The 25,168-nt window shown below is 40.7% G+C and overlaps 2 protein-coding genes across 2 annotated transcripts; both read left to right on the top strand.

Annotated features, from left to right (window-relative positions):
• The first annotated feature begins 4,241 nt into the window (after nt 1–4,241).
• On the top strand, nt 4,242–14,838 carry LOC129849223 (zinc finger protein 501-like). Its single transcript, XM_055916159.1, has 4 exons — nt 4,242–4,320; nt 7,419–7,516; nt 7,652–7,829; nt 12,935–14,838. Exons 1-4 carry the CDS (start codon nt 4,242–4,244, stop codon nt 13,822–13,824), a joined length of 1,245 nt encoding a protein of 414 aa, XP_055772134.1. The 3' UTR covers nt 13,825–14,838.
• Nucleotides 14,839–21,520: 6,682 nt separating this feature from the next.
• On the top strand, nt 21,521–23,683 carry LOC129849224 (cilia- and flagella-associated protein 251-like; the record flags this gene model as incomplete). Its single annotated transcript, XM_055916160.1, has 3 exons — nt 21,521–22,363; nt 23,266–23,366; nt 23,502–23,683. Coding segments are annotated over exons 1-3 (842 nt in total), but the record flags the coding sequence as incomplete, so codon positions are not given.
• Nucleotides 23,684–25,168: the final 1,485 nt, after the last annotated feature.

The raw sequence follows: 25,168 nt of genomic DNA, 5'->3' as shown, positions 1-25,168 counted from the left end.
TTTAATAAAATAAATGGTGTTTGGCCAGATACAATGCTATTTTACAGTAAACAAATTGAGACTTTCAGCTTATAGGGAAGTTCATTCAACAAGCACAGCACTTACAAATGACTGATTGGCTGAGAGAAATTGATGATAAAAATATTGTTGGGGCTGTTTTGTTAGACTTCAGTGCGGCTTTTGACAGTATCGATCATAGTCTGCTGCTGAAAAAAACGTATGGCTTTACACCCCCTGCTATATTGTGGATAAAGAGTTTTTTTTTATATGTAAACTTTATTTAACTAGGCAAGTCAGTTAAGAACAAAGTCTTTTTTTCAATGACGGCCTAGGACTGCCTTGTTCAGGGGCAGAACGACAGAGTTTTACCTTGTCAGCTCGGGGATTCGATCCAGCAATGTTTCGGTTACTGGCCTACCGCTCTAACCACTAGGCTACCTGCCGCCCCAGAGCTACCTGTCTAACAGAACACAGTGTTCTTTAATGGAAGCCTGTACAACAAAATCAAGGTAGAATCAGGAATTGCCCAGGGCAGCTGTTTGGCACATTCTTTTTTCAATCTTTACCAACAACATGCCAATGACATTTGAGTTAAGCCAGTGTATCTATGTATGCGGATGACTCAACACTGTACACTTCAGCTACTACAGCGACTGAAATGACTGCAACACTTAACATAGAGCTGCAGTGAGTTCCAGAATGGGTGGCAAGGAATAAGTTTGTCCTAAATATTTCAGATTACCTTAAGTTACATGGCCTACTATGCTAATTCTGTAGCGGTATTGTAAGAGGGGGGTAAAGATAAAGATTTTGTCTGGGCGCCAGGCAGGTATTAACTCTAGTTATTAAAGTTAGTTATTACCTATTATAACATTATTATTATTATAAATATGATTAAAACTGAAAGGATGAGAGTAGAATAGATAGAGTAGCGCTTCCAGACACATTCTAAACATGATGGAGTCTTAAAGGAGGACTGTAGCATCTAATGATGAAACATTATGGAGTCTTAAAGGAGGACTGTAGCATGGAGTCTTAAAGGAGGACTGTAGCATCATGAGGTGGTCACCTGAAATGCATTTCAATTAACATGTGTGCCTTTTTAGAAGTTAAGTTGTGGAATTTCTTTCCTTAAGCTTTAATTTGGTGTATTGCACTTGTGAATGCATGGAAGTTAAATATTTCGAATAAATAAATATATATTTTGCCATCTGCAATTTCACCGGATGTTGTCGAAACGTTCCACTAGCGGAACCCCTAGCCATAACAGGTTTTAATGTGTTTGAGCCAATCATTGTGTTATGTGACAGAACTGCACATTTTTGTGGCCTTTTATTGTCCCCGGCACAAGGTGCACATGTGTAATGATAATGCTGTTTAATCAGATTCTTGATATGCCACACCTGTCAGGTGGATGGATTATCTTGGCAAAGGATAAATGTTCACTAACAGGGATGTACCACTGCTCCCATTGTGGAAAGAGTTTTAACATGTTAGGAAACATAAAATATCATGAGCGAAATACACACAGGGGAGAAGCCATACCATTGCGTTCAGTGTGGAACGAGTTTTACGGAGTTAGGGAAGCGGAAAGCTCATGAGCGTATACACACAGGGAGAAAGAAGCCTTACAAATTTCACTTTTCAATCTTAGGCGCTGCCCAGAACGAAGGCACCGTCCACCAGACAGACTGGACTTATAAACAAACAAAAACGAACTGTTCAAGTTCAAATTAAAAAGATACAAAATAACTACAACAAGTTCTGGGAAGTGTTTCAGTTGTGGTTTGGTTAAAGTCTGATTGGATAAGAGAAGGAATGTTCTGTTAATTACTGATGTCCCCTTTAAGAACGGAGCAGCCTTGGTCATGCACAGTGTTGTTCTATGTTAATCTGGTACTAACTCGTTTTAGTAAATGTGAAGCTCCAGTTCCATTCCTTGTATGCGGAGTCTTTCTTATGATATAAATAAGTAATAAGAGACACAACAGTTATTATAGAAACGTTTGCTTATAAAGCCGTTTCCACAGCCATTTCTCGCTTAGACATTTTTTACTGACACAAAAAGACTACTAACAACTTGTCTGTTGGCATTTATAAAAGTGCAGATCCTGTTTCCGTCAGCCCGGTCATTACTTTTGAAATGTTTGGATCAATATCCACCTTCATGATATGGATGAAGCCTGATTTGGAATGTCTGAGTAGTTCTATCTGATGTCATAATACACCCCTCTGATAATCAAGTGATATTTGGAATGTCTGAGTAGTTCTATCTGATGTCATAATACACCCCTCTGATAATCAAGTGATATTTGGAATGTCTGAGTAGTTCTATCTGATGTCATAATACACCCCTCTGATAATCAAGTAATATTTGGAATGTCTGAGTAGTTCTATCTGATGTCATAATACACCCCTCTGATAGTGGTACATTAGTTTCAATGCCATACAACTCTCCTTCCATGGTCTCCAACTGCTCTTAAATACAAGTAAAACTAAATGCATGCTCTTCAACCGATCGCTGCCTGCACCTGCTCGCCCATTCAGCATCACTACTCTGGACGGTTCTAACTTAGAATATGTGGAAAACTACAAATACCCAGGTGTCTGGTTAGACTGTAAACTCTCCTTCCAGACTCACATAAAACATCTCCAATCCAAAGTTAAATCTAGAATTGGCTTCCTATTTCGCAACAAAGCATCCTTCACTCATGCTGCCAAACATACCCTCGTAAAACTGACCATCTTACCGATCCTCGACTTTGGCGATGTCATTTACAAAATAGCCTCCAATACCCTACTCAATAAATTGGATGCAGTCTATCACAGTGCCATCCGTTTTGTCACCAAAGCCCCATATACTACCCACCACTGCGACCTGTACACTCTCGTTGGCTGGTCCTCGCTTCATACTCGTCGCCAAACCCACTGGCTCCAGGTCATCTACAAGACCCTGCTAGGTAAAGTCCCCCCTTATCTCAGCTCGCTGGTCACCATAGCTGCACCCACCCGTAGCACGCGTTCCAGCAGGTATATCTCACTTGTCACCCCCAAAGCCAATTTCTCCTTTGGCCGCCTCTCCTTCCAGTTCTCTGCTGCCAATGACTGGAAAGAACTACAAAAATCTCAAACTGGAAACACTTATCTCCCTCACTAGCTTTAAAGCACCAGCTGTCAGAGCAGCTCACAGATCACTGCACTTGTACATAGCCCATCTATAAATAGCCCAAACCACTACCACTTCCCCTACTGTATTTATTTATTTATTGTGCTCCTTTGCACCCCAGTATTTCTACTTTGCACACTCACCTACTGTCAAATCTACCATTCCAGTGTTTTAATTGCTATATTGTATTTACTTCGCCACCATGGCCTATTTATTGCCTTTACCTCCCTTATCTCACCTCATTTGCTCACATTGAATATAGACTTATTTTTCTACTGTATTATTGACTGTATGTTTGTTTTACTCCATGTGTAACTCTGTGTTGTTATATGTGTCAAACTGCTTTGCTTTATCTTGGCCAGGTCGCAGTTGTAAATGACAACTTGTTCTCAACTTGCCTACCTGGTAAAATAAATGTGAAATAAAAAATTAAATAAATATCCACCTTCATGATATTCAAGTGATATTCACATACATTACAAATTGGAAAGTTCATACATATTCATCCTGGTCCCCCCGTGGGAATTGAACCCTGGTCCCCCCGTGGGAATTGAACCCACAACCCTGGCGTTGCAAGCGCCATGCTCTACCAACTGAGCCACACGGGACCATCTGATGTTTCATCTGATGTCATAATACACCTCTCTGATAATCAAGTGATATTTGGAATGTCTGAGTAGTTCTATATGATGTCATAATACACCCCTCGGATAATCAAGTTATATTTGGAATGTCTGAGTAGTTCTATATGATGTCATAATACACCCCTCTGATAGTGATACATTTGCTCCATTGTTTCCATGTCAGTTGGTTTCCCACTCTGATGATTTATATCTAACAGAGGGGCTTTAAATGAATAGTATGGTGACATCTTAGTGGGGCTTGAAATGAATAGGATTATTAATCATAAACTCCTATAGCAACAATACACTGCAGCTTTGACATCAAGAATAGAATGGGCTGATGGGTGGTGGTGCCATTACTGGACATAGTAACATATTAACTTTGTGCTGTTGATGTATTGCCACTAATAATATTATTTCAGAGAGTCTGAAACTCTGCTCCTAACAAGGAGATGAAGTACATCATGTTTCAATCACAGCTTCTGGAACTCTTCAGAACTTGTCTGATGTGCAGCGAAGGTGCCATGGACGGTGATGAAGGCTGTGGGAATGAAAATAGTGTTGTCACTATGGAAGAGGGAGCAGGCAGCCGTCATCCAGTCTCTCAGAAACCCATGTTGAGCCATCAGTGTTGTCACTATGGAAGAGGGAGCAGGAAGCAGTCATCCAGTCTCTCAGAAACCCATGTTGATCCAGCAGTGTTGTCACTATGGAAGAGGGAGCAGGCAGCCGTCATCCAGTCTCTCAGAAACCCATGTTGAGCCATCAGTGTTGTCACTATGGAAGAGGGAGCAGGAAGCAGTCATCCAGTCTCTCAGAAACCCATGTTGATCCAGCAGTGTTGTCACTATGGAAGAGGGAGCAGGCAGCCGTCATCCAGTCTCTCAGAAACCCATGTTGAGCCATCAGTGTTGTCACTATGGAAGAGGGAGCAGGAAGCAGTCATCCAGTCTCTCAGAAACCCATGTTGAGCCAGCAGTGTTGTCACTATGGAAGAGGGAGCAGGAAGCAGTCATCCAGTCTCTCAGAAACCCATATTGAGCCATCAGTGTTGTCACTATGGAAGAGGGAGCAGGAAGCCGTCATCCAGTCTCTCAGAAACCCATGTTGAGCCATCAGTGTTGTCACTATGGAAGAGGGAGCAGGCAGCCATCATCCAGTCTCTCAGAAACCCATGTTGAGCCATCAGTGTTGTCACTATGGAAGAGGGAGCAGGAAGCCGTCATCCAGTCTCTCAAGGACAAAGGTGCAGCACTGGTGTTAGTAGCTGATGACAGAAGTGACAGCCTGGACACACAGCAAAGTTTGACTCGATCAGTGTTGTTGAGCAGAGAATCAACCAGGTTGTCCATGTCGAAAGTTATTCAGGTGTATAATAAAATGTTTTTCTTCTATTCTGTTATTCAATTAGAAAATGTATTCTGAATGAGAACAAGCACATCTGTGAGCATTATACATTATAACATCGATTGACTAAATGATGACGTTGACAGCTTTGCAATAAAACCAGGATCGGAGTCAATTCCATTTGAATTCCAGTCAATTCAGAAAGTAAACCAAATTCCACATATTTTTCATTGAAAACCATAGGAGAGAATTGGAATTTTCAGTTTACTTCCTGAATGCTGAATGGCAGTGAGATGCCATCCTCCTTCTCACATCCAGCCTGTTCCTGATATTCTGGTCTACATACAGCACCACAATCACTTACATTGCATTCGGGAGGTATTCAGACCTCTTGACTTTTTCCACATTCTGTTATGTTACAGCCATATTCTAAAATTGATTAAATTGGGATGTGTTCCTCTTCAATCTACACACAACACCCCTTAATGATAAAGCAAAGACAGGGTTTTAGACATTTTTGCAAATGTATTTTATAATTAAAAACTGAAATATAACATTTACATAAGTATTCAGACCCTTTGAGATCTTTGTTGAAGCACCTTTGGCAGCAATTACAGGCTCGAGTATTCTTGGGTACACCTGTATTTTTGCCAGGTTGGATGGGGAGCGTCGCTGCACAGCTATTTTCAGGTCTCTCCAGAGACGTTCGATCGGGTTCAAGTCCGGGCTCTGGCTGGGCCACTCAAGGACATTCAGAGACTTGTCCCGAAGCCACTTCTGCGTTGTCTTGTCTGTGTGCTTAGGGTTGTTGTTCTGTTGGAAGGTGAACCTTTGTCCCAGTCTGAGGTCCTGAGTGCTCTGGAGCAGGTTTTCATCAATGATCTCTCTGTATTTTATTTTTATTTATTTATTATTTATCCTTTATTTAACTAGGCAAGTCAGTTAAGAACAAATTCTTATTTACAATGACGGCCTACTAAAAGGCAAAAGGCCTCCTACGGCGGCTGGGATTCAAAATAAGAATACATCTGCTCTGTTCATCTTTCCATTCGATCCTGACTAGTCTCCCAGTCCCTGCCGCTGCAAAAAAAAACACCCAGCATGATGCTGCCACCACCATGCTTCACCGTATTTGCTCTGTTGTTTACAGGATGATTTGTATCTTATAGAGCGTGGCTTTAAGGGAGTAGTATGGTCACATCTAGATACAAACGAATGTGAAAAATGAACAGAGCAAATGTGCTTTAACACACTACCTATTCATGGAAGTATTTATTCATCATCCCTGCTTCTACACCTGCATTGCTTGCTGTTTGGGGTTTTAGGCTGGGTTTCTGTACAGCACTTTGAGATATCAGCTGATGTACGAAGGGCTATATAAATACATTTGATTTGATATTCATATTCAGCATCTACGTCTGTCTACTGGAAAGTATTAATTGTAAGACATAAGAGAAAAAACATCAGCTTATTGTTAAATTATTATGACGTTCTTTCCAATACAAAAAGTGTATTAACTGTTGTTTCTAAACTGCGTTACCCACTCCAGTCAGCAGATGGCGGATGTGCGTCTTTCAGGTGATGCTTCTTGCGTGACGTATAATTTACTGGACGGGACGCTTCTTCACCAACAACAACGCGCCTACTCTTTCATCCACCTCGGTAGCTTGCTAGCCAACATAAAGCTGAAAGATTGACGCTTTAGACCACGTTAATGTAAATTATCTAATCTCAATGTTGTAAACACAATTCTGTAGACGTATTAACTGGTTAACTTGAACCTAATTTGCTTGTTCAATTTGCAAACTTGTTAAAGATTGATGCTGAGCCTACCACTAGGCTAGTCGCTAATGCTAACTAGCTAGCTAACATCCCCGACCATGAGTTCACTAAACTACTCCTCCCCTGCTAAAGAAGAGGAGGTCTGCTGGACGGAGAAAGAAGCTCTGGCGCTGAACATTGTCGTGAAAGAAGAAGAGGAGGTGGTACATTTATTTTGGGGACTTTTAAATTAGATGTATTGAATTCTCCATGTGGTCTATATTAAAGTTCCCCTCATCTAATATAACAGGCTTTTAAAATTCAATATTGTTGCATAATTTCTACTTAAAATATCAAAGGGACACAAAAGGCACCCATTTAGTAGAACGACCCTTTTACATTTGCATCACAAATAATATTTTATAGGCCCTTTTTAGACACATTCATGCCTCTTGTAAGACCCTATGATTGTAATAGACGGTTATAAGTTTACGATCTGTTTGATGTTCTCGTTCACACAGGAGAGAGACATGACTATTGTGGATCCTCTGGGGAGCCTCATCAACATCCTGATGCTGACGAGTCAGAGAAGAGTCTCTCCAGATCAGAACACCAGATGGTACAGCTTGGTCTGGTCTAGCATACAACTTGCTCAATTAGGGTCTCGGCTGGGTTTCTGTAAAGCACTTTATGACAACAGTGGCATCAGCATCCATAATGATATGTGTCTGTGTCTCCTCTTTTTGGTTACAAGGACAACGCTAGCCCTTCCTCCCTCCCGAAGTCCCTGTGTCGTGGCTCTCCCGGTAGCACCTTACTGCTGGGTATGAAGAGGTTGTCTGTGCTGCTGGTGGACTGCAGGAAATCAACGGGGCTGAGTGGAACTGTGAGAGGAGGAGAAGAGAAGAAAGGATCAGATTTGACTCATCAAAGTAAGTGTTGTAGTTTAGTTTGAACAAATAAAATAGATCTGCCCACTGGTATCTGTTACCAGGACAACCAGCAGAGGTCTGTTAGTTGACAGGAAGATAGACTGGTGGATATGGATGTTATGAATATCATAACACTGAAAAAGGATTCTGCCAATGAAAAGAGAGAAACCAAGAGACCATATAAAACCTTGATGAAAGTTGGCTTTGGAGAGAAAGTTTCAATGATCCGTTGTAAGGTGCAAATTTTACAAAAACTTTTTCTTAAAACATTATGGATGTTACATTGCCTGTCCCAGTCAACACCCCTATCTTTACAAGACTGTAGAACAGGCAAACTTAACTCCAGACACTGTTAATTAATTAACTAATACTGGAGGAAAGCTGTGATCAGGCTGCCCACTCAAGAGAAAGCTTTGAACTGTAACCAGTGCCTGCAACCTTGTTCAGGTTATCAATCAATCAACCTACCAGGGTAGTTACAAACAGTACAGAAATTAAATCATCAACATATTTTGATCATATCTTTACCAATGCTGCAGAAATTTGTTTGAAAGCAGTATCCAAATTCATCGGATGTAGTGATCACAATATAGTAGCCATATCTAGGAAAAGCAAAGTTCCAAAAGGCTGGGCCTAATGTGCTATATAAGAGGTCATACAATTGTTTGTAGTGATTCCTATGTTGTTGATGTTGTTTGGTTATTTTTTTCCACAGTAAATAACTCACGGACACTAGAGAAGCTTTAACCAAGTTTAATTATTCCCAAAGGTTCTGTACATCTGTAATTCAGACAACCCAACATTTGTTCCATCCAGATATATATCTCACTTAAGACACTCCTCCTTCTCTCCAATCCTTACATCTTATGGTTCCACAGGAAGAGAGTAAAGAGGGTAACAGGATACCAAACCTTTATCTCCCTGATGACAATCTGTCCTGACCTCAACCCCTCCTTCATCTAATCCACAGATGTCTGTAAAAACTGTTAAATCCACGTGGATTGATGAGGAATTTAAAAATGGTATGATGAAGAGGGAGGCAAAAGAGATGGCAAATAGGTCTGGCTGTATAACTGATTGGCAAACGTATTGCAAATTGAGAAATCATGTGACTAAACTGAATAAAAAGAAGAAACTACACTATGAAACAAAGATAAATGACAGATAAATGACATGAATGACATGAAGAATGATTGTAAAAAGCTTTGGAGCACCTTAAATGACATTTTGGGCAAAGAAATCAACAATGACATGTCACTGGTGTCTGACAACGTGGATGGAAAATGATTGAGGATAATAGCGGCCGATATTGCCACTCCTATTTGCCTTATCTTCAATTTAAGCCTACTAGAAAGTGTGTTCCCTCAGGCCTGGAGGGAAGCTAAAGTCATTCCACTACCCAAGAATAGTAAAGCTCCCTTTACTGGCTTAAATACCCGACCAATCAACCTGTTACCAACCCTTACATAAAAATAAAAAAAATGTTGTTTGGCCAGATACAATGCTATTTTACAGTAAACAAATATAGACTTTCAGCTTATAGGGAAGTTCATTCAACAAGCACAGCACTTACAAATGACTGATTGGTTGAGAGAAATTGATGATAAAAATATTGTTGGGGCTGTTTTGTTAGACTTCAGTGCGGCTTTTGACAGTATCGATCATAGTCTGCTGCTGAAAAAAACGTATGGCTTTACACCCCCTGCTATATTGTGGATAAAGAGTTTTAAAAAAAAATGTAAACTTTATTTATCTAGGCAAGTCAGTTAAGAACAAATTATTTTTTTTCAATGACGGCCTAGGACTGCCTTGTTCAGGGGCAGAACGACAGAGTTTTACCTTGTCAGCTCGGGGATTCGATCCAGCAATGTTTCGGTTACTGGCCTACCGCTCTAACCACTAGGCTACCTGCCGCCCCAGAGCTACCTGTCTAACAGAACACAGTGTTCTTTAATGGAAGCCTGTACAACAAAATCAAGGTAGAATCAGGAATTCCCCAGGCCAGCTGTTTGGCACCTTCTTTTTCCAATCTTTACCAACAACATGCCAATGACATTTGAGTTAAGCCAGTGTGTCTATGTATGCGGATGACTCAACACTGTACACGTCAGCTACTACAGCGACTGAAATGACTGCAACACTTAACATAGAGCTGCAGTTAGTTTCAGAATGGGTGGCAAGGAATAAGTTAGTCCTAAATATTTCTGATTACCTTCAGTTACATGGCCTACTATGCTAATTCTGTAGCGGTATTGTTAGAGGGGGGTAAAGATAAAGATTTTGTTGGTGCGCCAGGCAGGTATTAACTCTAGTTATTAAAGTTAGTTATTACCTATTATAACATTATTATCATAAATATGATTAAAACCAAAAGGATGAGAGTAGAATAGATAGAGTAGCGCTTCCAGACACATTCTAAACATGATGGAGTCTTAAAGGAGGACTGTAGCGTCTAATGATGAAACATTATGGAGTCTTAAAGGAGGACTGTAGCATGGAGTCTTAAATGAGGACTGTAGCATCATGAGGTAGTCACCTGAAATGCATTTCAATTAACATGTGTGCCTTTTTAGAAGTTAAGTTGTGGAATTTCTTTCCTTAACCTGTTTGGGATAGGGGGCAGTATTTTCACGTCCGGATGAAAAGCGTGCCCAAAGTAAACTGCCTGCTACTCAGTCCCAGAAGCTAGGATATGCATATAATTGGTAGATTTGGATAGAAAACACTCAAAAGTTTCTAAAACTGTTAAAATAATGTCTGTGAGTATAACATAACTTATTTGGCAGGTGAAACCCCAAGGACAAACCATCCAGGATAATTTTTTGTTGTTGAGGTGACTCTGTTTTCAAATGGCTTTGTGTGGCACTTTTCTGTGGCACTTGGTTGCAGTTCCTATTGCTTCCACTAGATGTCAACAGTCTTTAGAAATTGGTTGATGTTTTTCTTTAGAGAAATGAAGAAGTACGGCTATTCAGAACGAGGGTCCAGCCTAGTGCTCTCTAATGTTTTGATCCGCGCTCCAGGTCACGCGTTTCACGTTGTTTTTATCCGGTATTGAACACAGTTTATCCCGTCTTAAATTTTCTCGATTATTTACATTTTAAAATACCTAAAGTTGGATTAGTAAAGTTGTTTGAAATGTTTGGACAGCGTTTACAGGTAACTTAACTTATTAGATATTTGTAGTCATGCTGGGTGAGTTGGAACCGGTGTTTTTTTTTATTAAACGCGCCAAATAAATTGACATTTTGGAGATATAACGACGGAATTAATTGAACAAAAGGACCATTTGTGATGTTTATGGGACATATTGGAGTGCCAACAGAAGAAGCTCTTCAAAAGTAAGGCACGAATTATATCGTTATTTCTGAGTTTTGTATCGCGCCTGGCAGGTTGAAATATGATTGTCATGTGTTTGTTTGATGGGGTGCTGTCCTCAGATAATCGCATGGTTTGCTTTTGCCGTAAAGCCTTTTTGAAATCTGACACGGTGGCTAGATTAACAAGAAGTTAAGCTTTAATTTGGTGTATTGCACTTGTGAATGCATGAAAGTTAAATATTTCTAATAAATAAAAATATATTTTGCACTCTGCAATTTCACCGGATGTTGTCCAAATAAATGCTTCACGAAGTTCAAGCAACAGACACATCTCAACATCATCGGTTCAGAGTAGACTACGTGAATCAGGTCTTCATGCTCGAATTGCTGCAAGGAAACCACTACTAAAGGACACCAATAAGAAGAAGAGACTTGCTTGGGCCAAGAAACACGAGCAATGGACATTAGACCGGTGGATATCTGTCCTTGGGTCTGATGAGTCCAAATTTGAGATTTTTGGTTCCGAGCGTCATGTCTTTGTGAGACGCGGAGTAGATGAACAGATTATCTCCCCGTGTGGTTCCCACCGTGAAGCATTGAGGAGGAGATGTGATGGTGTGCGGGTGCTTTGCTGTTGACAATGTCAGTGATTTATTTATTCAAGTCACACTTAACCAGCATGGCTTCCACAGCATTCTGCAGCGATATGCCATCCCATCTGGTTTGGGTTTAGTCCCACTGTCATTTGTTTTTCAACAGACCAATGACCCAGCACACCTCCAGGCTGTGCAAGAGCTATTTGACCAAGAAGGAGAGTGATGGAGTGCTGCATCAGATGACCTGGCCTACACAATCCCCCGACCTCAACCAAATCGAGATGGTTTGGGATGAGTTGGATCGCAGAGTGAAGGAAAAGCCGCCTACAAGTTCTTATCATATATGTGGGAACTCCTTCAAGACTGTTGGAAAAGGATTCCAGGTGAATCTGGTTGAGAGAAAGCAAGGGTGGCAACTTTTGAAGAATCTAATATAAATTTTGATTTAACACTTGTGGTTACTACATGATTCCATGTGTTTTTTAATAATTTTGATCTCTTCTCTATTATTCTACAATGTAGAAAATAGTACAAATAAAAGAAAAACCCTTGAATGAGTAGGTGTCCAAACCTTTGACTGGTACTGTACATTCATTTCCCTGGCAACAGCTCCAGTGGACATTCCTGCAGTCAGCATGCCAATTGCCCGCTCCCTCAGAGATCTGTGGCAATGTTGTGTGACAAAACTGCACATTTTTGAGTGGCCTTTTATTACCCCCAACACAAGGTGCACCTGTGTAATAATCAAGCTGTTCAATCAGCTTCTTGATATGCCACACCTGTCAGGTGGATGGATTATTCTTGGCAAAGAATAAATGTTGACTAACAGGGATGTAAAAAATTCTGCAATCTTTTTTTTCAGCTCATGAAACATCCTACACTTTACATGTTGAGTGTATATTTTTCTGTATTGTAGTTACTATCAGTTTCAGGAACACCTACCCAAAATATTTCACCTTATTTTTTACTTTACCCAAAATATGACATCAGCGCTAGTCAAAATGTTGGATATCTGTTCCTGTACCAGGAAGCTATACAACATTTGTTTTAAAATCACACTATGATTGTTAAAGCTGGCCTCAGGTTATTGAGAGATCTGATTTAGGATTGACCCTCGTAGCAAGGTTGTTCTATCATGTGGAGTTTTCATTCGGGTCTCTATTTAAAAATAACACAGTGTCTTTGGCAGGAGAAAGACCAGACTCAGAGGAACCAGAGCCAGGAACGTCCAAACCAGCAAGACGACACCAGTGCTCCCACTGTAGAAAGGGTTGTAACCGGTTATGGGACCTGAAACAACACGAGAAAATACACACAAGGGAGAAGCCTTACCACTGTTCCCAGTGTGGAAAGTGTTTCAGACGGCCTTGGAATCTGAAGCGACATGAGAGAATACACACAGGGGAGAAGACTTACCACTGCTCCCAGTGTGGAAAGTGTTTCAACAAGTTAGGGGATGTGAAACGACATGTGAGAATACACACAGTAGAGAAGCCTTACCACTGCTCCCAGTGTGGAAAGAGTTTTAAGGATTTAGGGTACCTGAAACAACATGAGAGAATACACACAGGGGAGAAGCCTTACCACTGCTCCCAGTGTGGAAAGAGTTTTAAGGATTTAGGGTACCTGGAAAAACATGAGAGAATACACACATGGGAGAAGCCTTACCACTGCTCCCAGTGTGGAAAGTGTTTCAACAGGTTAGGGGATGCGAAACGACATGAGAGAATACACACAGTAGAGAAGCCTTACCACTGCTCCCAGTGTGGAAAGTGTTTCAGGCGGCCTTGTCATCTGAAACGACATGAGAGAATACACACAGGGGAGAAGCCGTACCACTGCTCCCAGTGTGGAAACAGTTTCAAACGGCCTTGTCATCTGAAACGGCACGAGAGAATACACACAGTAGAGAAGCCTTACCACTGCTCCCAGTGTGGAAAGAGTTTCAATCGGCCTTGTCATCTGAAACAACATGAGAGAATACATACAGGGGAGAAGCCTTACCACTACTACCAATGTGGAAAGAGTTTTAACGATTTAGCGTACCTGAAACAACATGAGAGAATACACACACGATAGAAGCCATACCACTGCTCCCAGTGTGGAAAGTGTTTCAACCAGTCGAGGGAGCTGAAACGGCATGAAAGAATACACACAGTAGAGAAGCCTTACCATTGCTCTCAGTGTGGAAAGAGTTTTAACCAGAAAAGCAATCTGATCAAACACGAGAAAATACACAGAGGGGAGAAGCCTTACCACTCCTCCCAGGGTGCAAAGCGTTTGCCCATTTAGGAAGCCTGAAAGAACACATGAGACTACACACAGAGGAGAAGGCTTAGAAAAGCCCAGACTGTGGGAAAACATATTACTCATCACAGTCACTTAAACGTCATGAGAGAATCCACACAGAAGAGAAGAATTACTTGTATATTGATATTTCACATCACATTGACTTAAAATTCATCAGAGAACATACACAGTGCTCCCATTGTCTTATATTGTTGACTGATAATGTGTTTACCTGTCTTTACCGTATGAAATGAAATGGTACAGGGTATACTCAAACATATATGTTTGTTTTTATTAGAAAACATTAATTTAATATGGAGTATGTCAATTTGAATATAAAGAAGATCAGGTTGCTTGTGTTTAAATGGACCTTTTTTAAACTCTGTGTGTGTGTGGTTATCTGGGTGTGTCATTCCTCCAGCACTACAGATAATACAGTGATATTTGGATGTGATGCATTTGTTCCATTGTAAATACATTTGCATTGTTGGCCCACTGATGATTTAATGAAATTCAAATATTCAGACTGTAACAGAAAATGTTAATTGTATGTGTGTCCACATAACTGATTATGTGACTAACCTTGTGAAACTGTCCTATTATAATCTCCTGTTCTTGGGACCATCATTATGTGTTGCAAACCAGCTGCACCTGCGTCCTTGTATGAATAAAGTCCCTCCCAGGAACAGGAAACTATAAAGATATGTGCTCATCACCCAATGCTTCAGGAATTCAGACTGTCTACACTGCGGTGTGTAATTCTGTTATTCTCTCTGAGCTCAGAAATAAAGAATCTTGGTTTGACTTGGACTCCAGCAGATCCTTATTTTATAATATCCACCTCAACTCTCCCACGGATTGCTGTTTATCATTGTCTCAATGAAGAGTTCCTCGTTCCACTTTCCTGGGGTCATTTACAAGCCTCCCACTGGTTGAATAAACGTTGTTACCCGAATGATGAGATCATTATTTTATTTGTCAAATGGCAACCAAGCATCAATCATCATGTCACCGGAAGAAGACCATCAAAATGTATTGGAATGGAGCATCAAGCTCATCACATGCACTTTCACCACCCTGTGAAGTTCATAACTTATTTCATCTGTAGCCTAATAAACTACATGGGTTCCCAAGTCATAGTGGGAGGACCACACAACATATCATTACGTGACTCCAAGTTAACTAAGATGTGATGGTTATTATATAAATATTTGAGCATTAAGGAGTTTCCACAGCCATTTCTCGCTTAGACATTTTTACTGACACAAATATACAAACAAATTGTCAAATGAAGTAACAAATCGTCTGTCGGGATTTATAAAAGTGTACAGGCATATCCTGTTTCCATCAGCCTGGTCATTACTTTTGAAATGGTTGGATCAATATCCACCTTCATGATATGGATGAAGCCTGATTTGGAATGTCTGAGTAGTTCTATATGATGTCATAATACACCCCTCTGATAGTGATACATTTGCTCCATTGTTTCCATGTCAGTTGGTTTCCCACTCTGATGATTTATATCTGACAGAGGGGCTTTAAAGGAATAGTATGGTGACATCTTAGCGGGGCTTTAAATAAATAGGATTATTCATTAATTTAATACTCCTATAGCAACAATACACTGCAGCTTTGACATCAAGAAGAGAATGGGCTGATGGGTGGTGGTGCTACTATATAGGTAAGGCTGTTGTCACGATCGTGTGGAGGAGAGATGGACCAAAACGCAGCATGTGGAAAATAAGCCATCTTCTTTTTATTTTACTACGAAGATGAACATGAAACGAAACACTATTACAAACTATACAAAAACAACAAACGACCGTGAAGCTATAAACGTAGTGCACACACACACACACACACACACACACACACACACACACACACACACACACACACACACACACACACACACACACACACACACACACACACACACACACACACACACACACACACACACACACAACAAACGTTCAACATAGACAATTCCCCACAAACAGCTAAAGCCTATGGTTGCCTTAAATATGGCTCCCAATCAGAGACAACAATCACCAGCTGTCTCTAATTGAGACCCAATTTAGGCAACCATAGACTTTCCTAGATAACTACACTCAACCATAGACACAGCTAGACTTCTATACTAAACATAAACCCAACTACTCTAATAAACCCCCTAAACTTTACAACCACCCTAGACACTACAAAAAACACATACATTCCCCATGTCACACCCTGACCTAACTAAAATAATTAAGAAAACAAAGAATATTAAGGCCAGGGCGTGACAGCTGTCCAATATGAATGTTCAATACACCCAATAGGTTGATCAGTAGCCAGTTAGCTAGCTGCTACAGTCCAATATGAATGTTCAATACACACAATAGGTTGATCGGTAGCCAGTTAGCTAGCTGCTACAGTCCAATATGAATGTTCAATACACACAATAGGTTGATCAGTAGCCAGTTAGCTAGCTGCTACAGTCCAATATGAATGTTCAATACACACAATAGGTTGATCGGTAGCCAGTTAGCTAGCTGCTACAGTCCAATATGAATGTTCAATACACACAATAGGTTGGTTATGGAGGTGATGTACCACAGTCAAGAGCATCAAGCTCATCACATGCACTTTCACCACCCTGTGAAGTTCATAACTTATTTCATCTGTAGCCTAATAAACTACATGGGTTCCCAAGTCGTAGTGGGAGGACCACACAACATATCATCACGTGACTCCAAGTTAACTAAGATGTGATGGTTATTATATAAACGTTTGAGCATTAAGGAGTTTCCACAGCCATTTCTCGCTTAGACATTTTTACTGACACAAATATACAAACAAATTGTCAAACGAAGTAACAAATCCTCTGTCGGGATTTATAAAAGTGTTCAGGCATATCCATTCTGATGATTTATATCTGACAGAGTGGCTTTAAAGGAATAGTATGGTGACATCTTAGCGGGGCTTTAAATAAATAGGATTATTCATTAATTTAATACTCCTATACCAACAATACACTGCAGCTTTGACGTCAAGAAGAGAATGGGCTGATGGGTGTTGGTGCTACTATACAGGTAAGGCTGTCCAATATGAATGTTCAATACACACAATAGGTTGATCAGTAGCCAGTTAGCTAGCTGCTACAGTCCAATATGAATGTTCAATACACACAATAGGTTGATCAGTAGCCAGTTAGCTAGCTGCTACAGTCCAATATGAATGTTCAATACACACAATAGGTTGATCAGTAGCCAGTTAGCTAGCTGCTACAGTCCAATATGAATGTTCAATTCTCACAATAGGTTGGTTATGGAGGTGATTTACCACAGTCAAAGTTCTGCAATAAGAGCTAAGACACTAATATTTGTGTAAACTATACATAGTTGTGTTCTGTGGTTGTCACTGAGTTGGCTGATATCCCATTTTATGAGGTCACTCCACAGTTAAGGCTGTACAGTGACTATACAAAGTCTACACTCTACACTTTGTGTTAGTAGCTGATGACAGAAGTGACAGCCTGGACACACATCAAAGTTTGACACCGTCAGTGTTGTTGAGCAGAGAATCAACCAGATTGATTCACAGTCGGTGTTGTTGAGCAGAGAATCAACCAGATTGATTCACAGTCGGTGTTGTTGAGCAGAGAATCAACCAGATTGTCCACGTTGAAGATACTCAGGTGCATAATACATTTTATTTGTTTAATTCTGTTTTATTCAATTAGAAAATGTACTCTGATTGAGAACAAGCACATCTGTGAGCGTTATACATTATAACACCGATTGACTAAATGATGACGTTGACAGCTTTGTAGTAAAACCAGGGTCGGAGTCAATTCCATTTCAATTCCAGTCAAATCAGGAAGTAAACCAAATTCCACATTTTCCTCATTGAAAAACATAGAAGAGAATTGGCATTTTCAGTTTACTTCCTGAATTTACTGGAATATTCTAAAATTGATTAAATTGGGAGGTGTTCCTCATGAATCTGCACAAAAATTGTGACACTGTAATGACGAAGCAAATACAGGATTTTAGAAATGTTTGCAAATGCATTTTAAAATTAAAACTGAAATATCACATTTAAATAAGTATTCAGAACCTTTACTCAGTGTTTGTTGAAGCACCTTTGGCAGCGATTACAGCCTCAAGCCGCCTTGGGTATGACACTACAATCTTGGCACACCTGTATTTGTGGAGTTTCTCCCATTCTTCTCTGCAGATCCTCTCAAAGTCTGTCAGGTTGGCCGGAGAGCGTCGCTGCGCAGCTATTTTCAGGATTTCTTCAGAGTTGTTCGATCGGGTTCAAATCCGGGTTCTGGCTGGGCCATTCAAGGACATTCAGAGACTTTTCCCAAAGCCACCTCTATGTTTTTCTACTGTGTGCCTTGTGTTGTTTTCCTGTTGGAAGGTGAACCTTTGCCCCAGTCTGAGGTCCTGAGTGCTCTTGAGCAGGTTTTCATCAATTATCTCTCTGTCCTTTGCTCCGTTCATCTTTCCCTCGATCCTGACTAGTCTCCCAGTCCCTGCTACTGAGAAGTGGCTTCCGTCTGGCCACTCTACCAAAAAGGCCAAATTGGTGGAGTGGTGCAGAGATGGTTGTCCTTCTGGAAGGTTCTCCAATCTCCACAGAGGAACTCTTGAGCCCTGTCAGAGGGACCATCGCGTTCTTGGTAACCTCCCTGGCCAAGGCCCTTCTCCCCCAATTGTTCAGTTTGGCCGGGCGGCCAGCAATAGGAAGAGTCTTGGTGGTTCCAAACTTTCCATTTAAGAATGATGGCGGCCACTGTGTTCTTTGGGACCTTCAATGCTGCAGAAATGTTTTGGTCCACTTCCCCAGATCTGTGCCGTGACACAATCCTGTCTCGAGAGGAATATATCACATCAAATGTAGGCTACTTAAAGTTAATTAGAGAACAGGCATACTGGTACGAGCACTTGTCTCATGTTTTTCTACAAAAATATAATTGTGCTTTTGGTCATTAAGCCTCATTAAATCAAACTGTATAAAGCTGTATGTTTTTTATTTCAACACCTGCTCCTAAGCTGTACCTCAGTATATTGACTCTGTACCGTTACTCCCTGTATATAGCCTCCACATTGACTCTGTACCGCTACCCCCTGTATATAGCCTCCACATTAACTCTGTACTGGTACCCCCTGTATATAGCCTCCACATTGACTCTGTACTGGTACCCCCTGTATGTAGCCTCCACACTGACTCTGTACCGGTACCTCCTGTATATAGCCTCCACATTTACTCTGTACCAGTACCCCCTGTATATAGCCTCCACATTGACTCTGTACTGGTACCCCCTGTATATAGCCTCCACATTGACTCTGTACCAGTACCCCCTGTATATAGCCTCCACATTGACTCTGTACTGTTATCCCCTATATATAGCCTCCACATTGACTCTGTACTGGTACCCCCTGTATATAGCCTCCACATTGACTCTGTACCGGTACCCCATGTATATAGCCTCCACATTGACTCTGTACTGGTACCCCCTGTATATAGCCTCCACATTGACTCTGTACTGGTACCCCCTGTATATAGCCTCCACATTGACTCTGTACCGCTACCCCCTGTATATAGCCTCCACATTGACTCTGTACCGCTACCCCCTGTATATAGCCTCCACATTGACTCTGTACCGGTACCCCATGTATATAGCCTCCACATTAACTCTGTACTGGTACCCCCTGTATATAGCCTCCACATTGACTCTGTACAGGTACCTCCTGTATTCTTTATTGTGTTACTTTTTTTCTTTCGTTTTATTACTAAATATTTTCTTAACTCTTATTTTTCTTAAATCTGCATTGTTGGTTAAGGGCTTGTAAGTAAGCAATTCACAGTAAGGTTGTATTCAGCATTTCACGGTAAGGTCTACTACAGTTTAGCCTACTCAAACACTTGGGTCAAACAAAGGGATGCTATGTTAGCTAGCTGGCTATGACTATCCAACACAACACTGGAACTCTTCCAAGTCAAGGTAAGCTTTTGGTTTTACTAATTTATTGCCACTGGGACCCGCCAATGTAAGTGCTAAACTGCTTACTGACTGTACACTGTAATGTTACTGCATGATTGTAGCAGGTTTACTAACGCGTTAGTTCTATTAGCTATGTTGACTATGACATTACTTTAGCTAATATGGTGACAAGGATGTAGGATGTGTGTAGCAGTTATGGTATGGTTTGACTTGGAAAGGTTTTTTGCCTGGTCACATACAGCTGATGTGTTGTGCATTGAAGTCCAGAAGCAAAGGGAAAAGGTGAGAGGAGGAGAGAAGGAATACAACGTGGCTGTTATGAAAGTGAACTGTGTTTATGCATGATCAGGGGTGTATTCATTCCGCCGATTCTGTTGACAAATGTTTCTTAAACATGGATAAACATACCTGAATTTGTCCAGTAATATCTCTATTTCAGCTAGATGCAGGCGAGAGTGTGCAAGGCGATATTGAATGTGTCACTGTCTGTCACCGCAAAATTTGCTCTCGACCTGTGTGAACCTACATTCTAAACTTTCATTCATAGGCTAGGTTGCTACCTCATGATGGGTATAGGGGAAATGTTAGTATCATGTAGTAGCCTAAACCTATTGCTGTTACATTGAACAGGGTGAGTGAAATATGAATGACAGTCATCCAATATGCTGTAATAGAATTAAGGCCATGCTCATGAAAAAAACAATCGTCCTGCCTCATCTTAAACGGCACTGACCACCACTGTTTGGGTGGTGGACCATTCTTGGTAAACATGGGAAACTGTTGAGCTGAAAAACCCAGCAGCGTTGCAGTTCTTGACACAAACCGATGCGCTTGGCACATACTACAATACCCTGTTCAAAGACACTTAAATATTTTGTCTTCCACATTCACTCTCTAAATGGCACCGATGCACAATCCATGTATCATGTCTCAAGGCTTAAAAATCCTTATTTAACCTGTTTCCCCCCTTCATCTACACGGATTGAAGTGGATTTAACTAGTGACATCAGTAAGGGATCATAGCTTTAGCCTGGATTCACCTGGTCAGTCTAAGTCATGGAAGGAGCAGGTGTTCTTAATGTTTTGTAGACTCAGTGTATAGCACTACAGATAATCAAGTGCTATTTGCATGTGATGCATTTGCTCTGTTGTTTACAGGATGATTTGTATCTTATAGAGCGTGGCTTTAAGGGAATAGTATGGTCACATCTAGATAAAAACGAATGTGAAAAATAAACAGAGAAAATGTGTATTAACACACTACCTATTCATATAAGTATTTATTCATCATCTACATATTCATATTGAGCTTATACGTCTGTGTACAGTATTATTTGGAAGAGAAAATATATCAGCTTATTGTTAAATTATTATGACGTTCTATCCAATACAAAAAGTGTAGTAACTATTGTTTCCAAACTGCGTTACCCACTCCAGCCAGCAGATGGCGGATGTGCAATCTTTCAGACGATGCTTCTTGCGTGACGTATAATTTACTGGACGGGTCGCTTCTTCTGGAACAACAACGCGGCTACTCTTTCAACCGCCTCGGTAGCTTGCTAGCCAACATAAAACTGAAAGATTGACGCTTTAGACCACGTTTATGTACATTAGCTAATCTCACTGTTGTAAACACAATTCTGTAGACGTATTAACTGGTTAACTTTAACCTAATTTGCTTGTTCAATTTGCAAACTTGTTAAAGATTGATGCTGAGCCTAGCACTAGGCTAGTCGCTAATGCTAACTAGCTAGCTAACATCCCCGACCATGAGTTCACTAAACTACTCCTCCCCTGCTAAAGAAGAGGAGGTCTGCTGGACGGAGAAAGAAGCTCTGGCGCTGAACATTGTCGTGAAAGAAGAAGAGGAGGGTATTACAGTGAAAGGAGAGAAAGAACCTTTCAGAATGAAAAAGGAGGAAGAAGAGGCTGTTATAGTGAAGGAAGAAGAGGCTGTTATAGTGAAGGAAGAAGAGGCTGTTATAGTGAAGGAAGAAGAGGCTGTTATAGTGAAGGAAGAAAAGGCTTTTATAGTGAAGGAAGAAGAGGCTGTTATAGTGAAGGAAGAAGAGGCTGTTATAGTGAAGGAAGAAGAGGCTGTTATAGTGAAGGAAGAAAAGGCTGTTATAGTGAAGGAAGAAGAGGCTGTTATAGTGAAGGAAGAAGAGAAAGAACCTTTCAGAATGAAAAAGGAGGAAGAGGAGGCTGTTATAGTGATAGAAGAGAAAGCACCTTTTAGAGAGGAAGAAGAGGCTATCTCAATAAAGGTGAAGGAAGAAGACGTTTTGGGAGTGAAAGAGGAGGAGACAGAAGATCAGATTAACACCAGTGAGTACTGTCTTAAAAGCAGGGGCACAAACTCTGCAGTTGTTGAACTGTGCAGCGTTCTACTGAAGTTCTATACTTGAATATTTTTTGAGAAAGGATGCCAACAAACAACGCATACACAGTTGTATAGCGGCAGAAAAGGATACCGGGTAGGGAGTGGGCTATTTCATAAAGTGTTTCACTCACCACGTTTATTCCGAAAAATGTCTGTCCTCTCTCTGGTAGCCTATGGACAAACATTAAGAATAAGCTACATGGTGAGTTGATGCCCTTTTGTCAGCTAGTTAGCTAGGTGAATTGATCATGCTACTTTGTATGCGGCGTTTGTTGGCATCCTTGTACATTACGACGTTTTTGGAATAGCTTCGTGTTGGAACGTTCCACAAATTATACCCACCCGTTTCCTACTGTTTACATTCTTAAAGTTTCAATCTGCCATTGGTACATTTATTTTGGGGACTTTTAAATTAGATGTATTGAATTCTCCATGTGGTCTATATTAAAGTTCCCCTCATCTAATATAACAGTCTTTTCAAATTCAATATTGTTGCATAATTTCTACTTAAAATATCAAAGGGACGCAAAAGGCACCCATTTAGTGGAACGACCCTTTTACATTTGTATCACAAATAATATTTTATAGGCCCTTTTTAGACACATTCATGCCTATTGTAAGACCCAATGAATCACAGTGGTGGAAAAAGTACCCAATTGTCATACTTGAACATAAGTAAAGATACCTTAATAGAAAATGACTCAAGTATACGTGAAAGTCACCCTTTCACATTTGCATCACAAACAATATATTTAAAAATCATGATGAACGTTACCATTTTTTTTGAGACCCTATGATTGTAATAGACGGTTATAAGTTGACTGTCTGTTTGATGTTGTCATTCAAGCAGGAGAGAGACATGACTATTGTGGATCCTCTGGGGAGCCTCAACAACATCCTGATGCTGACGAGTCAGAGAAGAGTCTCTCCAGATCAGAACACCAGATGGTACAGCTTGGTCTGGTCTAGCATACAGCCTGCTCTATCTGGGTCTGGGCTGGGTTTCTGTAAAGCACTTTATGACAACAGTGACATCAGCATCCATAATGTTATGTGTCTGTGTCCCCTCTTTATGGTTACCAGGACAACGCTAGCCCTTCCTCCCTCCTGGAGTCCCCGTGTCATGCCTCTCCCGGTAGCACCTTACTGCTTGGTATGAAGAGGTTGTCTGTGCTGCTGGTGGACTGCAGGAAAACAACAGGGCTGAGTGGAACTGTGAGAGGAGGAGAAGAGAAGAAAGGATCAGATTTGACTCATCAAAGTAAGTGCTGTAGTTTAGTTTGAACAAATAAAATATATCTGCCCACTAGTATCTGTTACCAGTACAACCAGCAGAGTTCTGTTAGTTGACAGGAAGATAGACTGGTATCTGTTACCAGGGCAACCAGCAGAGTTCTGTTAGTTGACAGGAAGATAGACTGGTATCTGTTACCAGGACATCCAGCATAGTTCTGTTAGTTGACATGAAGATAGACTGGTATCTGTTACCAGGACAACCAGCAGAGTTCTGTTAGTTGACAGGAAGATAGACTGGTATCTGTTACCAGGACAACCAGCAGAGTTCTGTTAGTTGACAGGAAGATAGACTGGTATCTGTTACCAGGACAACCAGCAGAGTTCTGTTAGTTGACAGGAAGATAGACTGGTATCTGTTACCAGGACAACCAGCATAGTTCTGTTAGTTGACATGAAGATAGACTGGTATCTGTTACCAGGACAACCAGCAGAGTTCTGTTAGTTGGCTGGTATATTTCCACCACATCAGACAGTTCTGTTAGTTAACAAATCAAATCTTGATGAAAGTTAGATTGAGAGTGTAAGTTTCAAGATGATCTGATGTAAGCTGCATGTTTTACAAAAACATTTTCTCAAAACATTATAGATGTTACATTGCCTGTCCCAGTCAACTCCCCTATCTTTACAAGACTGTAGAACAGGAACTTGTCAGCCCTGCATTAAAGACCAACATTGTGATAAATGGAACTGTATACCAGTTCCATTTAAGGACCAAAAAACTGACAGCTGTGCCATATACATTTAATTTTCCATATAAATTTCAAAATGGTTGGCAAGAGATTTTCAATGTACTGATTCCATGGCACATGGTTTATGAATTGACACGCAAAGTGATGCCGGATTCAAAGCTTAAATTATTATACAAAATCCTTGCAACCAATAGAATGTTATATATGGGGATATAATCTTCCCAGCTCTGCAGATTTTCCTGCGAGGAGGCAGTCATTAGATTATTTATTTTGGTACTGTCCATCTGTAGCTCGTTTTTTGGTCACAGGTCCAGGAATCACTGAAGAATTGCAACATTTACCTAGAATACATGATAGTGGCAGAACATGGAGTTGGGTTTGATATAGTCATGGTAGGATACATGATAGTGGCAGAACATAGAGTTGGGTTGGATATAGTCATGGTAGGATACATGATAGTGGCAACACATGGAGTTGGGTTGGATATAGTCATGGTAGGATACATGATAGTGGAAACACATGGAGTTGGGTTGGATATAGTCATGGTAGGATACATGATAGTGGCAGAACATGGAGCTGGGTTTGATATAGTCATGGTAGGATGCATGATAGTGGCAACACATGGAGTTGGGTTGGATATAGTCATGGTAGGATACATGATAGTGGCAACACATGGAGTTGGGTTGGATATAGTCATGGTAGGATACATGATAGTGGCAACACATGGAGATGGGTTGGATATAGTCATGGTAGGATACATGATAG

Source organism: Salvelinus fontinalis, unplaced genomic scaffold, assembly GCF_029448725.1.
Source record: "Salvelinus fontinalis isolate EN_2023a unplaced genomic scaffold, ASM2944872v1 scaffold_1392, whole genome shotgun sequence".
NCBI lineage: Eukaryota > Metazoa > Chordata > Actinopteri > Salmoniformes > Salmonidae > Salvelinus > Salvelinus fontinalis.
Note: the sequence above shows the minus strand (reverse complement) of the source record. Positions and strands in the feature narration are given on the sequence as shown.

Bases quoted from the DNA above. Each gene is read 5' to 3' on its own strand.
- LOC129849223 (XM_055916159.1), top strand. From the start codon at position 4,242: ATGAAGTACATCATGTTTCAATCACAGCTTCTGGAACTCTTCAGAACT. The intron at 4,321-7,418 runs GTGATGAAGGCT...TCGTTCACACAG, and splicing joins CAGCGAAGGTGCCATGGACG to GAGAGAGACATGACTATTGT. The intron at 7,517-7,651 runs GTACAGCTTGGT...TTTGGTTACAAG, and splicing joins CCAGATCAGAACACCAGATG to GACAACGCTAGCCCTTCCTC.